Source organism: Oryzias latipes, chromosome 15, assembly GCF_002234675.1.
Source record: "Oryzias latipes chromosome 15, ASM223467v1".
NCBI lineage: Eukaryota > Metazoa > Chordata > Actinopteri > Beloniformes > Adrianichthyidae > Oryzias > Oryzias latipes.
In genome coordinates this window covers 25,390,143-25,404,676 of record NC_019873.2, presented here as the reverse complement: position 1 = coordinate 25,404,676, position 14,534 = coordinate 25,390,143, and the positions used below count along the sequence as shown (strand labels likewise).

The 14,534-nt window shown below is 36.2% G+C and overlaps 1 protein-coding gene across 6 annotated transcripts in view; it reads left to right on the top strand.

Annotated features, from left to right (window-relative positions):
* Window positions 1–14,534, top strand: part of wdr27 (WD repeat domain 27) — a 39,377-nt gene that overhangs the window by 2,751 nt on the left and 22,092 nt on the right. For all 6 annotated transcript variants that reach the window (XM_023963570.1, XM_023963569.1, XM_023963568.1 and 3 more), the window contains 12 exons: window positions 2–95; window positions 1,229–1,320; window positions 1,924–1,988; window positions 2,095–2,207; window positions 3,089–3,162; window positions 8,138–8,207; window positions 8,493–8,558; window positions 8,654–8,757; window positions 9,912–10,001; window positions 10,591–10,712; window positions 12,951–13,084; window positions 13,993–14,087. In XM_023963570.1, the coding sequence (XP_023819338.1) occupies window positions 2–95; window positions 1,229–1,320; window positions 1,924–1,988; window positions 2,095–2,207; window positions 3,089–3,162; window positions 8,138–8,207; window positions 8,493–8,558; window positions 8,654–8,757; window positions 9,912–10,001; window positions 10,591–10,712; window positions 12,951–13,084; window positions 13,993–14,087 (1,119 nt within the window). The remainder of the gene's footprint in view (window position 1; window positions 96–1,228; window positions 1,321–1,923; window positions 1,989–2,094; window positions 2,208–3,088; window positions 3,163–8,137; window positions 8,208–8,492; window positions 8,559–8,653; window positions 8,758–9,911; window positions 10,002–10,590; window positions 10,713–12,950; window positions 13,085–13,992; window positions 14,088–14,534) is intronic.

The window sequence follows — 14,534 nt, the reverse complement described above, 5'->3', positions numbered from 1 at the left end:
GAGGTTGGTGAATCATCAACTGAGGATAAAGTTGAAACTTCTAAACCTATTTTGGCTTTATTTTGCCCTTTAAGAAACAAAAACATCAATGAAATGTAAGTTGGCTTTCTATACCGCATGTCATAACTTTAAAGGTTATAATTAGATTTTTTTAGGTGTATAACATCAATATGTTTTAAATTTGTTCAATTAATATTTAGATCGTTTAAGTACAGTATGTAACAGTAGAAACAATAGTTTTTGATCATTTATTTAACTCCCTTACTCCCTAAAAAATTATACATTCTATACAGAAAAATGCTACACAGCTCACAACACACATTTGGTAAAACATTGTAAACATTTGCTTTGGAAATTGACCAAATGCCAGAAAGAAAATTAGGGAATATCGCACAAGACTGCAGTTGAGTACCGGTACCTGTTTAATTACTTAAGAACATTTACTATTATGAAAAAATTGGACATTTAAAAATTCAACTGTTTTCAAATGTGATGATTATATAAATGGCATGATTTCAGCCATTTATTCTTCTTTACAGCACAGTAATTCCAGTGTCCTTGCCATCCTTTCTTTAGTAGAAATGAATCCAGTGAGTGTTCATGTGTTGGGCTATTCATTTTTCTTTGATTTTTCTGCTATCGATGCATAGTTATAGATATAAATCTATTCCATAAATTAATGTATTTGTTGAAATCCATGTCAGCATCAAGGAACACGACAAATTTTAACCTGTACATTTTATGTGCAAGCTACTTTAGTGTCTGCCTGTCCTGCCTTATTTTTCCACAAACACAAACCTGTCTTTGGAACACTCAAATTATGCAATTATCACATTAAAATTCCCGACACAATGACTATGACTGCCCCTTCCCGTTTTGCAGGAGAAGGTCAGCGTATAAATGATGATGCACTAAAGTTTAAGTGTCGATAATATCATAAGCTTAGCATGCATATCAGAGGAGGTGGTGGGTAGAAATGTAAAAGCCCTGTGTTCTTTGTGGCTTTAGTTTCCAGGTTTCAGTGTTTACACAGTATAAACTACAAGATGGTCAAGGAAACTTGAATAAAATGTGTAGCCCTGCGGTGTTTATGTCCTACCACTAAGTCGTGCAAGTTGACATTTTTTAGCGTGTGGTTTCATAGTTTTTTTCTCCCAAATTCCTTTAAAAAAAAAGTTTAAAAAAGTAAAATAATCGTGTTTTCTGTGTGCTTTGTGGGCGTCTGCAGCGACAACAGCTGGTTTTGTATTGGAAGCTCTGATGGTCTATATGTGGTGGATCTGGCTACCTCAGAGCTCTCAAAGGTGTTATTTTTTAAAGGTAGGTATTTGCATTTTTTTCTTGTTTTTTTTCAATTTGTTTTTTTTAAATAACTGTTGACATTGGACCTTAAAAAGACAAAGCTGTGCTGCAAAGTCCACTTCAAGATTTAGCAAAATATTTACAATCATTTTTTTTTTAATTTCAGCTTATTTTCAGCTGTTCCTGTAGATTTTTTTCAAAATCTTGATACATTTTGTGTAAGTTCAGGATTACACCGGATGGAACTCAAAACACAGCCTTTAATGAATGAGATGCAGCCACTGTATGTCAGGCGTCACAGTTCCCCGACTAAAACTAACTTCCCCTCTATGGTGTCCTGTGAGGGTAAAAATATAAAGACATTCTATTGAATGATATACAGTTTCTTTGTGAATTCCAGAATTACAGAATTTGTCACATTTTGGAACTTGACCACTAATAAAGACGCTGTATTTTCAGTAAAAAAGGGGAACAAACTAAACAAAAATCACTCATCTTTTTAACAAAAGATTGATATGTAAGCAATATTCAGCTAATTGCTTTATGTCGTTTTCTAAAGTTAACAGATATGAATAAAAGGCATAATGCAGCAAAATTTTTGACTGGTGATTATTTTTACAGAAATTTCCAGTTTGAGCATCAACATGGCAGGGGCTTGGTCAATATCTCCAAAATTTGAAAACACAGTGAGTAATTTCTGCAAAACATTAATTGAATTGGAAATAAAAGAAAGGCAATAATTAAATGTTCCTGAAAGTTACAGTTCCTTGAATGCATTTTCTCTTTACATAGATGCTGGTTTTAGTGAGTTCTTTGTTTACTCCACGTGTGGCCTTGATGGAAATGTGCCTGGGTGACCTAGAGAAGATTGAGAATGGAGATGAAGGCCTCTCTGTGTTTCCCAGGTAAATTTGACTTAAAAAAAAAACATTTTAGAAATCATGATATATATATTTTTTTCATAACATAACATTTTCTTTATTTCTTAAAGACATTACATGCTATAAAATAATAGTTTTGCGGCATTTTTACAACAGTGACACAAGTTTTTATGCTCTTGGGTACCACTGGACACAGTTCAGTTCATAAATACCTGCTGAGGTTTAGAAAACCCCAGTCGCTGTTATTTTCCTTTTGACCAATGCAACACTGTTCTCAGCCAAACACAAAAAAATTGTTTTTTGTCCAATTTCAGTCAAATTTGGTCAGATGGATATTTTCACTGAACAACATGGAACTGTGTTCAATCAAAACCATCACCCTAGGCAACAGCAAGAGTTTTTACGAGTCCCGGTACTCTACATCGGATGTTTTTGCTAAGCAAGAGCAACATTCATTTTTTTTAGCACATGCATTTAAAGACACGCTTGAATCTGATTTTGCTCAACCTACCGCGCATGTTTTAGACTTGGAAAACTTTGAGGGAAGCATTAAGTCTGTCCATTTAATTTAATCTTCTGTAAAAATGTATGACGCCGTTTCTCCTGAAACCAATGCAAAAACACTATGATCATATACTCTCCGACTTCTATATGAATGCAAACATGCTCAGCTGTCATGTGTAATTGGTGTGGCGTATTTGTTTATTGGCCTCCAGCCTGTAATGTCCTCAAACTTTGACATTTCCATATTAACTTACCCCATTATGACTATTCTCACCATCTGGTTTTCCTTGAGTCAACCTTATTATGAGACTGATAATTGAGGGACTAATAATTCATAGCAGTGGAAAATGCTGTACCCCCTTCAATTCAAGTAAATCATTTCCCTCCTCTCTTGCTCTCAGTTCTCCTCCACTGCACAGATCCTCTCTGAATACTGAACTAAAGATGAAGGAACCCAGCAATCCCAAAAAGAAAGGTCAGCAGCTTCCTCTCAAAACTCAGCCATCCCTCACTGTCGCCACATCAAAGCTGCATTGTATCCACAAGCGCGTGACATGTTTACACTGACGAATTTCCATAAAGTTTGTTGTGCATTTTTTAGTTTTGGGATCAGAAAAATGATCCTGTTGGTGTTTTTTTTAGGACCTTGCAGCTTGAAACAATTCTGCTGGAAGCAGACAGCAGAGTAAGGGTTACATGTTGCTCTTGCAGTGTTAGTGCTGAGAAAGCCCAAATTCTCTCGACCCCCCAGCTTTCACCCAGCTGGGGTGAAAGGATTTGCCAGAGCCAGACTATGTAGGGGATCTGCTGCAGAGCTGATGGGGATGCTATGTGACTGCTGCTTCACAGCAAAAAAAAAGAAAGAACTAACCCACAAGCATTTATGGCTAACCCACCATGTTCCTCTATGCATCTCTCCATTCCCAAAGATATCTGCAGCAGAATTGTATACAAATTACACCATAAACCACCAAGTCTCCTGGAGAGGAAAATGTTCTTCCATCATGAGTCTGGCATCAGTCTGAAGCAGCTCTTTCAGAAGAGCTGGGTGCAGACTGGATGTGACTGTGATGTCATATAGCATTGAAACATTATCACGAAATGGACCAGAACGCTTTGCTTTTTTTATGATAGTAATTGTCTGCCATCACTTCTTAAACCAAAAGGCCCCCCAATGCAAGCAACCAGCTGCATATTTGAGAAAGATTTACCAACAAGGCAGGACAGATTACATGGGATTCTTACTCTTTTTTTAAGGCAAAATAAAAAAGATATTAGAACTTGTTATGAATAAAATAATCTTGTAAAGGCCCTAATGAAAGTGAAAAAAAATGGTTTGGAATAATTTTGATTTCCTGAAAATATCTGTTTAGAAGTTTGTCTTCTTTTTCTTCCTAGTTTCCACAGACTTTGAAATTTTGAGCCAGTGGAAATTAAAGTTGCAGTGCAAAAACACAATATCCTTGAATATGCTTGTCCAGATTCTTGTTTAAATATGTTATTACACTGGATATAAGACAAAACTGCCTAAAACTAATTAACTTGTCAGTGCTATGCAACGACTTATTTTAACTGGTTCGAAAATTGTTGGACTTTTGTTGCTTATAATGGGATATTTTTTGAGGAAAAACTACAAGCATGCAGATGGACATACAGCATTGCATGTTAACTCTCAGTGTAATTCACACTTGTTCCACTCAGTTGTCAAATTGTTCCAGTTTTACCACATTTTTATGGCTGTCTAGAAGTCCTTTTTCACCCAGGCCTGTTTATCAACTAATGGTTTGACTTGACTATACGATCACATTTCTGTCAAGTTTTTCTGTAATTGTTGCAATGTGGCCAAAGTAAGGATTATAAATTGGAAAAACATTTCTAAACAGTTTGGATTTGATGACCGACAACAAAAATAGTAGTTAGATTAAGACACTTTTCCTGTTTTTTGGGTTTATAATATATACACAAAAAGACCTCCACACACTTTTTCCATTAGGTATATAATTGATCAAAATTTGATTAAATTTTTACCTTTTTTACTCTGATCTTGTGGTACATATTTTTGAAGAGTCGCTGCATTAGAAAGGGATTTTTGTGACTTTGATTGCTGAAAATTAACTTTTTTCAGTTTCAGTTTCAGTTTATTTCCTACGGTTATTTCAAACACAAATGAAAAATCAACACAGTGGTTTAAAAAAGACATAAAACAATACAGTGTGCTTGAAAAGGTGTGGGTTAAAGAGAAATCTTGTCTGCTCCCACCACTTTTTACAAACCTGATGATTTGCATATTCAATACGTGTATTGCTATTTACAGATAGGTACAAAACATTCACGGTACAAATCCTCCTTTTTTTGTTCATTTGTTGACATTTATTTGTTACAGTTTTTGTTAGAGTGTAATTTTTCAATGCATGCTGCTAGTGCAATTTCATTTTAACTACAGTGGTGGACAAAATTGTTGGTACCCCTCAGTTAAAGAAAGAAAGTCCAAAATTGCTCACTGAAATGACTTGAAACGTTCAAAAGTAACAATAAAGTAAAATTTATTGAAAAGAATGAATGAATTAAAATCAGCCATTACTTTTGAGTTGTTGATTAACAGAATTAATCAAAAAAACAAATTAATGAAATAGGGCTGGACAAAAATGATGGTAACTTAATATTTTGTTGCATAACCTACTGAGGCAATCACTGCAATGAAACGGTTTCTGTATTTGTCAATGAGCCTTCTGCACCTGTCCACAGGTATTTTGGCCCACTCCTCATGAGTAAACTGCTCCAGTTGTCTCGGGTTTGACGGGTGTCTTCTCCAAATGTTTCAGCTCCTTCCACAGATGTTCAATGGGATTCAGATCTGGGCTCATAGAAGGCCACTTCACAATACTACAACGCTTTTCTCTTAGCCATTCTTACGTGTTTTTGGCTGTGTGTTTTGGATCGTTGTCACGTTGGAAGACCCATGACCTGCGACTGAGACCAAGCTTTCTGACACTAGGCAGCACATTTCTATCCAGAATGCCTTGATAATCTTGAGATTTCATTTTACCTTGCAAAACTTCAAGACACCCTGTGCCGGATGCAGCAAAGCAGCCCCAAAACAGAACTGAGCCTCCTCCATGTTTCACAGTAGGGACAGTGTTCGTATCGTTGTATGCTTCATTTTTGAGTCTACGAACATAGAGCTGATGTGCCTTACCAAAAAGCTCCAGTTTTGTCTCATCTGTCAAAAGGACATTTTCCCAGAAGCTTTGTGGCTTGTCAACATGCATTTTTGCAAATTCCAGTCTGGCTTTTTTATGATTTCCTTTCAACAGTGGTGTCCTCCTTGGTCGTCTCCCATGAAGTCCACTCTGGCTCAAACAACGACGAATGGTGTGATCTGATACTGATGTACCTTGATCTAGGAGTTCACCTTTAATGTCTTTGGAGGTTGTTCTGGGCTCTTTGGATACAGTTCCAACTATCCGTCTCCTCAATTTGTCATAATTTTTCCTCTTCCAGCCACGTCCAGGGAGGTTGGCTACTGTCCCGTGGGTCTTAAAAGTCTGAATAATATGTCGTCACAGGAACTTCAAGCTGCTTAGAGATGGTTTGCCTTTAACTTAACGATGTTTGTCTATAATTTTGTTTTTAATGTCCTTGGACAATTCTCTCCTTGGCTTTCTGTTGTCCATGTTCAGTGTGGTTCACACTGTTTCACCAAACAGCAACGTGACTATTTGTCTCCCTTTAAATAGGCAGACTGACTGATTATGGGTTTGAAAACATCTGTGATGTCAATTAAAGGACATACCTGAGTTCTTCATGACCCCCTGGGCAATTAGTTCTGTCTTTTATGGAGGTACCATCATTTTTGTCCAGCCCTATTTCATTAGTTTTTTTTTTTAAATAATTCTGTTAATCAACAAATCAAAAGTAATGGCTGATTTTGATTATTTAATTTTCAATACATTTTAATTTATTGTTACTTTTGAACGTTTCAAGTCATTTCAGTGAGCATTGTGGACTTTCTTTCTTTAACTGAGGGGTACCAACAATTTTGTCCACCACGTACATCTTGAATTCTCAATCCTACATGAGAGCGCCATGTTTGACTTTAAAAGTGACAATAAGTGATCCTGACATGTAGTGAAATAACCAGAAACAATCAATCATCGCAAACATGTTTACATTAGTTGTTGTCCAAGTCTGGCTTGATGAAAGCTATTAGAAAATCACACAGCAAACCATTGGGATTTAATGCAGGTATGACTAAACTTGGAAATTGGTCTGAGGTGCTTACTGTGCTTCAAATGGCTTCTAATGTAAAGTCAGCGTAAATTATGAGGTTTTTACTGCACTGTAAAACTAAAGAGCTGTAAAACATTAGTAGGGGGTCAATAGAGCTGTTGAGAAAGGGATTGTGTTGCCAGACAATTACAGCTTCAGCCTTAAAGTGATTTCTATTTTACATCTGGTTTGTTCTGAATCAAAAAATGTTCTGGAATCTCACCGTACATGCTGTACATTACTTCAATGGCCTTAAGCAAGGCGCTCTATTTATACGACTGTTTTTTTGTTGCCTAAATCTTCTTAAAGGCTTTGAGGTTGAAACCATAAGGTGTCAGCTAGACACCCAAAGTCTTAATTGTTCAGTTGTAAATACAGAATTAGTTGTTTCTTAATGAAATACTGTAAACTTTTAAAGAAAAATAAGTATAAAAGTGCATTTTACAAATTCCAAGAAAAATACAAATGGGGCCTACAGTGGTTACATTTAAGTTTAGCAACAAAACATATTGGGTAACTGTTAAAGACCCATTCCCATCATCTTTTGATCTATTTTCAAAGCGTTCCCGGTGGTCTTTTAGTTATGCGTATGTCATTTTGAATCTAAATTAAAAAACCGTGTGTCATCTTCTAGGACATAGTTTCTGCAGAGCAGCAGAGGTTCATTAGAAATTTGGCTCTGAGTTGTGGGTGCACAAAATGTGTGCTACTAGATTTGAAAGTTAAGATTGCATACAAAATGTTTAAGTCAAGATAAAAAACAAGTAAAGTTCTAAATATTTGACCGGACAATGACCATGTCTGACAACGTCTTTTTTGTGCGTTTGACAGGCAGACGGTTTTGGAAAGTCTTGCACATTTTAACGACTGCGGAAAGAGTGAGCTCATGCTCGTGTAGTAAAGGCACTGACAGTAAAGATAGTGCAGAATAAACCGTCCCACAGTTTACTGTTGATTTCTGCAACCCACAAAACCGTTTTTTGTCATAAAACCAGTAATTGCATTCTAAAATAGAAATGGCAAACAGCAGCGGTTTTTGTTAAGACTTCTGAGTCATTGCATTATTTCCTCTACTATTTCACTTTATTTTCATTTTTTCTGTCTTTGAACACATTTTGTTGTTTGTACTTTTGCTTAATTAAGTGTTATTTACTGTAGATGTTTTTTTCTGCTTTACCTAGGAAGTGTGCAGGAACAGCCGCTGGTTTTTCACTCAAAAGTGAAGTCATCTGGATACACCAGCTCCCCGAGGTATTTTCATAGAGCAACCTCTGGCTAAATTAAAACAATGCAACTCTTTTGGTGGTCTGAACACTGATCAAAGAGTGAAAGATAATATAATACACAAAATATGCAAATAATGAAAAGCAGCATCAATATTATGACGTTATAGTCTTTCAACACTCTGCTCTATGTTAATATTGACACCAATTCCTTTAGACTAATTTCTATCATTCCCTATTTCAACTCTAAAATTTAGCAGGAGTTTTTTGTGTTGTCGCTTATTTTTCTAATTTGTTATCGTTTTCTTTTCAGACAGGTTATGTTTTCACCAAAAACAAATGCTCAGAAGAAAAGTCCCCCTAAAAAGAGCAAAAATGTGTAAGCATTTCCTCTGTCTATGTTTTTATTGGCAGAACACTGTGTTTAGAAGGTTTCTGTGTCATATTGACGATGAGCCTGTTTTTGTCATTCAGATCGTCCCTCCACACAGATTACCCAGCAGAAGATGCCGCACCGACAATTCCCTGCACCGATCTGAGCCTTGTCAACAATCAAGTCTTGTGCCTTCAACATTCAGGTAAGTCAGGGAGCCTTAATGTTTCTTTTAGATTTTTTCAAAATCCAGAAAAACTTATAGGGAAATAAAAATTTGTCTGAGCTGTACTTCATCTAGAAAAAAAATACTTTACAGACCTAACTCCAAATAGTTTGTCTGTAGAATTCCACAGATGTTACCCTCACGCATATCAAAGCCACCCATGCCAACAATAGGAACACATTTTCAATCACAGACTCTGGCTGTCAGATATTTTGCCGATAAAAGTCTGAATGTCTTTCTCATCTTCCATTTGCAGACCTGACAGTAATTCTTTTCCCAAAGGAATCTGAAATATAGACTCAACCGAGAGCAGAACACGCAAACCCTCCTTCTGTCCATCTGAGCTGAGCTTGTGCCAAAACAACTCAGCAAAGTTGACATATGTCTAAATTTTTCATCGTCCAGTTTCCCATTTCATTTCTGAAGGCACTGATGAGCTGTGAGTTGCAGTGGTTTTCTAAGATTTTTCTGGAGAACAGGCAGTTACAGCAGATCACTGAGGTGTGACTATTCATGACATGCTCTCTGATAACCAGAAGGTCACGCTTATCCAACTGCGGTTTCCAGTCGTATTCTTTAGGCAGTGAAATGTCCCCACTGAGGTTTTTTGCAAATTCTCTGGGTTTCTAATCAGTTTTGCAGAAGACATTCAAGAACTTATCTGTGCTTAAACCACTAACCCTTTAGTACGTGATTTTTTGTACTCTTTTTAAATAAAACATTTAGATTGTTTTTTTGTAATTTAAATGCATTATTTCATTACCACACTTGCCTTTTTGTTTTGTTTTTATTCTTGACTGCACCAGCTCTGGTAAAAGGTCTTTTCTGAAAATCTGTTTGGGATTGTACACTTTATGGGATGAGGGGGCAGTACATCAGGCAATCCTGATTCCTTGATAATTAAATTCTTAACAATATTAATTTAAAACATGTTAGTTTTATTAAAAGAAAAGAGATAGTAAAAGTAGACTTGATTAATAAAAAGGTGTAAGAAAAGAGATTTCCTATTCTAAATAGATAGACCCTATTTCCCTAGAATTTTCCATGCCTTACTAGAAAGATAAGAAACAAGGAAATAAATGTTCTGGCATTGATTGCACAACATTTACCCCCATTTTCCATTTTCCTTTTAGGTGATGGGAAACAAATCCTATGTGGCCTTGAAGACAATTCAGTGTTAATGTACAAATCACGTCTGACTGGAAAACCAAAGATCTTTATAGGTATACTCATATTTGGAAATCCTGAGCTGTGCTCTTTTCTTTAGTTACAATTCAGAATTGTATTTTTATGTATAAATTGGACATAATTTAAAATGTTTAAATATATAATTATGCTCAAATGTGTTTTTTGGAGGCACGCAGAATTTCAGGAGTAAGAAAATGATCATTACTTGTATTTTGGGCCTTTTTTTTGGTCCAGTTTGAATAACGTTGAAATCCAGCTGTTAACGACAGATTTTGCACACGGCGTTCGTTAAGCTGCCTCTGATAATGAGTCGTGACCGAAAATAAATATCATTGTGTTGTCAAGCAATGATATCCTAAGAGGACAGAATATATTTTCAAAACTTTAGATTTAAACAAATTAAACCTGTGATCATTGATTCATTTAAACTTAAAGGGTTGCTGATTCTAAAACACATGGTCCACAAGGGGGCGGTAGAGATAAAAGGGAGGATAATCAGGGGACTTGTGGGTCAGAATGAGTCTCTCCTCTGTCAGGCTGGTCTTTCAAATACAGCACCATTAAAGTAACTGTTGCTAACACACTACCCTCTGTATTGTATTGAGATTCTTTGTTTGCATTTAGGACATGACAAGCCCGTAAGAAGTGTGAGCTGGAGCCTTAGCAGACAGTACTGGCTAAGTGCATCAGAGGATCTGTCACTGAGAATGTGGACTCACTGCAGCTCAGAACCAGCTATCGTCATGGTAAAAGCCCTATGCAGATTTTTTTGTTTTAATTCACAAAATTATTATGATAGTTCTTTATTTTTTTCTCCCACCGTTAACGGGACCTACTTTGAAGCAGATCTGCTCTAACAACGGAAAACATGGGAATGTGTCTAGGTTACCTAACATAGGAAAAATGTCCTCATTCTGAGGGTCTCCAAACTCACATTGGTTTAGAAATAAAACAGAGTAACGACAGACATGTGTTGTACACATTTTTCTCTTTCTATCAAGCTGTTAAAAGTGGATTTTGTCTGATCTGCTTCCTGGCGTTCAAGGTTAGCTGCAAAAGGCACAATACTATAACATCCCATTTTGGGAACATATGAGATAAGATAGAAAGGTAACAGAAAGAAAACCAGCTTCAAACTTGAGCTAATCGGTAAAATAAAGCAGATCAAAATCAGATTTTTTTCCCCCTAGATATTAACAGCAACTGCTGCCTACAACCTGCATCTAAAGAAAATGGGGGATCACAAAAAAGCTGAAGTTACTCTGCAGGGGGGCAGAACAAACTGAACTTCTGACAGTGAACAAATGTCAGTGTGTGAAGAGAAAAGATCTGTTTACCAGACACATCAGAATAGTGAGGTGAACTTCAGCAGTAAAAGAAATAAAATTGATCATTAGTGACCTGGGAGAAGTGAAGGGAAATCTGTTGCTCCAACAGAGTCATCTGCACGGTGTGTGGTCAGGAATGAAAGAGATTCTTGGCTTCCAGCAGAGAACAGGAGAGGCTGAACCTAAACTAAACCACAGATCCTGATGGTGCTATGTAGCCTTATGAAATCCTCAACACTTTTAAAACTAAAATGCTAATATAATCAAAGGTGAATATAAAAATGGTTCTGTCCTTGATAAAAAATGTTTATCAGTCAAATAAACACATGGTAAATGGCATATACTTGTAGCACTTCTATGGCGCTTTTTGGAGTGTTCGGCTCCGCTGCCAAACACTGGTGCCAACTTCCCACCAGAGGCAAGATGGGATTCAGTGTCTTGCCCAAGGACACTTCGACACATGGGCGGGCAAGGCGGGAATTGAGCCTGCAATCTTCCGATCAGAGGTATATAGATATAGATCAGATCATTGGACCTGTTGGTGGCTCAGCTATACTTAGAAGAAAAAGCTTCGAGAGAGTGATCTCGGGTTTATTAATTTTTTTTTTCTGACATCTAGAAGTAGCAGGCATCACATAAGGACAATGTCTTTCTGCTTGTGTTCTCATCTTTACTCTGTGAATCTCAGATTCACTTTGTGGAGTCCTGCATGTCCCTCACAAAAATGCACGACTTTTCTATTGTAAGTGCTAAAAGTACTATGCATCATAGGATACGACACATAATCCTAAATATGAATTTAAACCTGAGCATAGGAATTATTCTGGACTACAGATTGAAAATATTGACATTGACACTACCAACAAAGATACTAGGAAAGTTTAGCTAATCACTGTTTGCACAAGGATCTTGCAAGATTGCAATAAGGTGATTAATGTACTTCTTAGTGAAAGTGTTTTTCTATTGCGGTTCATCCATTGTAATCCCATGACATCATATTTGTTTTGCTAACCATTACAAATTAGAAACTAGAATCTCTGTAAGTTGCGTTTTCTTTTTTGTGGTAAATTTACCAATATTACTAGAAAGTCAAGTACAAAACAGAATAGTTGTGAAATAGCTCCGGAGAAATTAAACTCGCTGGCGTTAAAAACAAAATATCAGAAGAGAGATGTTTAAAAATGAGGCAAAGGACAACAAAAAAACAAAGCACTGGAAGGAAGAAATACCAAAGAACAATTAAAAAACCCAGAGCGCATTACAATCCCTCTATCTGCATGCAAAAAAACATTTTTATGAAAATATTAAACTTTGAGACCTGATTCTTCAATGTTGTTTGATGTTATAATAATATATTTTAGTATTATTAAAGAAATGCCCACTCTCTTTTTCACACATATAAAAGCATTTATTAATAGATATGCTGTGGTACACCACTTACCTCGTAAAACTAGAATAATTCATCTTAGTTAACTTTAACTATATAATGGAAATGCTTTTTGATAAAAAAATACTTTTTGGTTTCTTGTATGAAAAAGAAATAAATATTCATAAACTCTATTGGAAATAGAAATTCATGTATGAAAGTAAGTTGTTTTTGTATCAATAACCCAAGGCTTTAAAGACGTTTTGACTTTTCTTTCCTATCTGTTTTAGGGTGACGGTATGTTTTCCAAGCCTATCAGAGGAGCTCAGTTTTACTACCTTGACAAATTTGTACTTCTGGGATCTGGACCTTCTCTGCACTTGTACCTGTACAATGTAGATGTCACCTCTGACGACATTAAAAGGTAATTAGTGGAGAAAAGACAGAAACATAAGAGACTGAGGAATAAACTAACCATTGATTGTTTTGCCTTCACCTTTCTTTAATGAAAGCTCTAATTTAACATCAGAAGATGTAACATAAAGCTAAATTATTGGCTTTTATCTAATTTTGCAGACCTGTAGCTAGAATCATAGAAAAAAATCCTAATTCAACTAAATTGTCATGGAAAATTCAACTTTTTGCTGAAGAAATTGACAAACGGGACAACAAACACCACAATTCTGTTGTAATAATTATATGTCTACATAAAAGATCTTCTGATGACTCTGTGGGCCAAAGTAAATGAAAGTAACTGTCTTGAAATCAGAGTGTGAACTAAATCTATATGTGGGTTTTCTTTTTAGCTGTGTTTAGGCCAATTCTTTTTATTTCATTATTTTTCAATTTGGTAGTGCGTACCAGTTGAAGGATGCTTTTTCCAAATGATTAATCTGATGCTATTTCTTTGGCCCACTGGTTTTTTACACACGTAAATAAACATCTGGCCGGGTTGCCATTAGGGTTTGGGCAAATATGCAGGTCACAATAGGAACCTCAGTCTTACATTTATATGTAAATTTCACAACTGTCAATTCTTAGTGTTCTAGTTTCAAACCTATAAACCAACAGTGAAACTTGAAAAAAAGCTGTCTTTTCATGAGTCCTCGTAGCATTTAGCTGCTACTGCTGTAATTGCTGCCCCTAAATTACACCTAAAGTGTTCAACTGGGTAAATAAGTATCCATATTCTTTTAAGAGGCATATATATTCTTTTGTAAAAGACTGTTTCCAAGCATATTTTCGAGTCACTGTTATTGGAAAAAACATAAAGAAGCATTCTCTTTTAGGAACAGAGTTTTGTTTGTAAAGTGGTGAAAATGTTTTCCTTAGATACCATCGACGGAGTGTCTTCAAACTGGCAACACGCTTAAAGACATCATCAACAGAAATTACAGCCATGTCTGCAATCAATGACTTCCTCTCCTGTATCCTTTTTCTGTCTCTTATGATCGCTGCAGCAGTCAATGAAGCCATTAAGGCCTCACTACTGACAAAAGGAGTCCACTCTTCTCCCCTGAGAATTGGGTTTGACAACTTCTGTCTGAACCACGGCTATATCATTAAGTCTTCATATGTTGCCTAAAGGCTTCCACTGCAGACTTCACTGGTAAAGCATTTAGGTGTCTGTATTTTTTTCAAGAATGTCTGCATTCCAACCTCTTGTTAGGGTTTACAGTGTATTTACTTCCCAATAAATCCTGAGAACAGTTACATCCTGTCAAGGACTGAATGCTTTCAGTCATGCCTTCCTTGGGAAGTCAGCAAATGAATGAACAAATACTTTTCCTTTTACCTCCTAATTGATTGATTTATGAACCAATAATTCAATCAAGTTTTTTTCCTCTGGACACAGGCAGGTTGCAACTGGAATA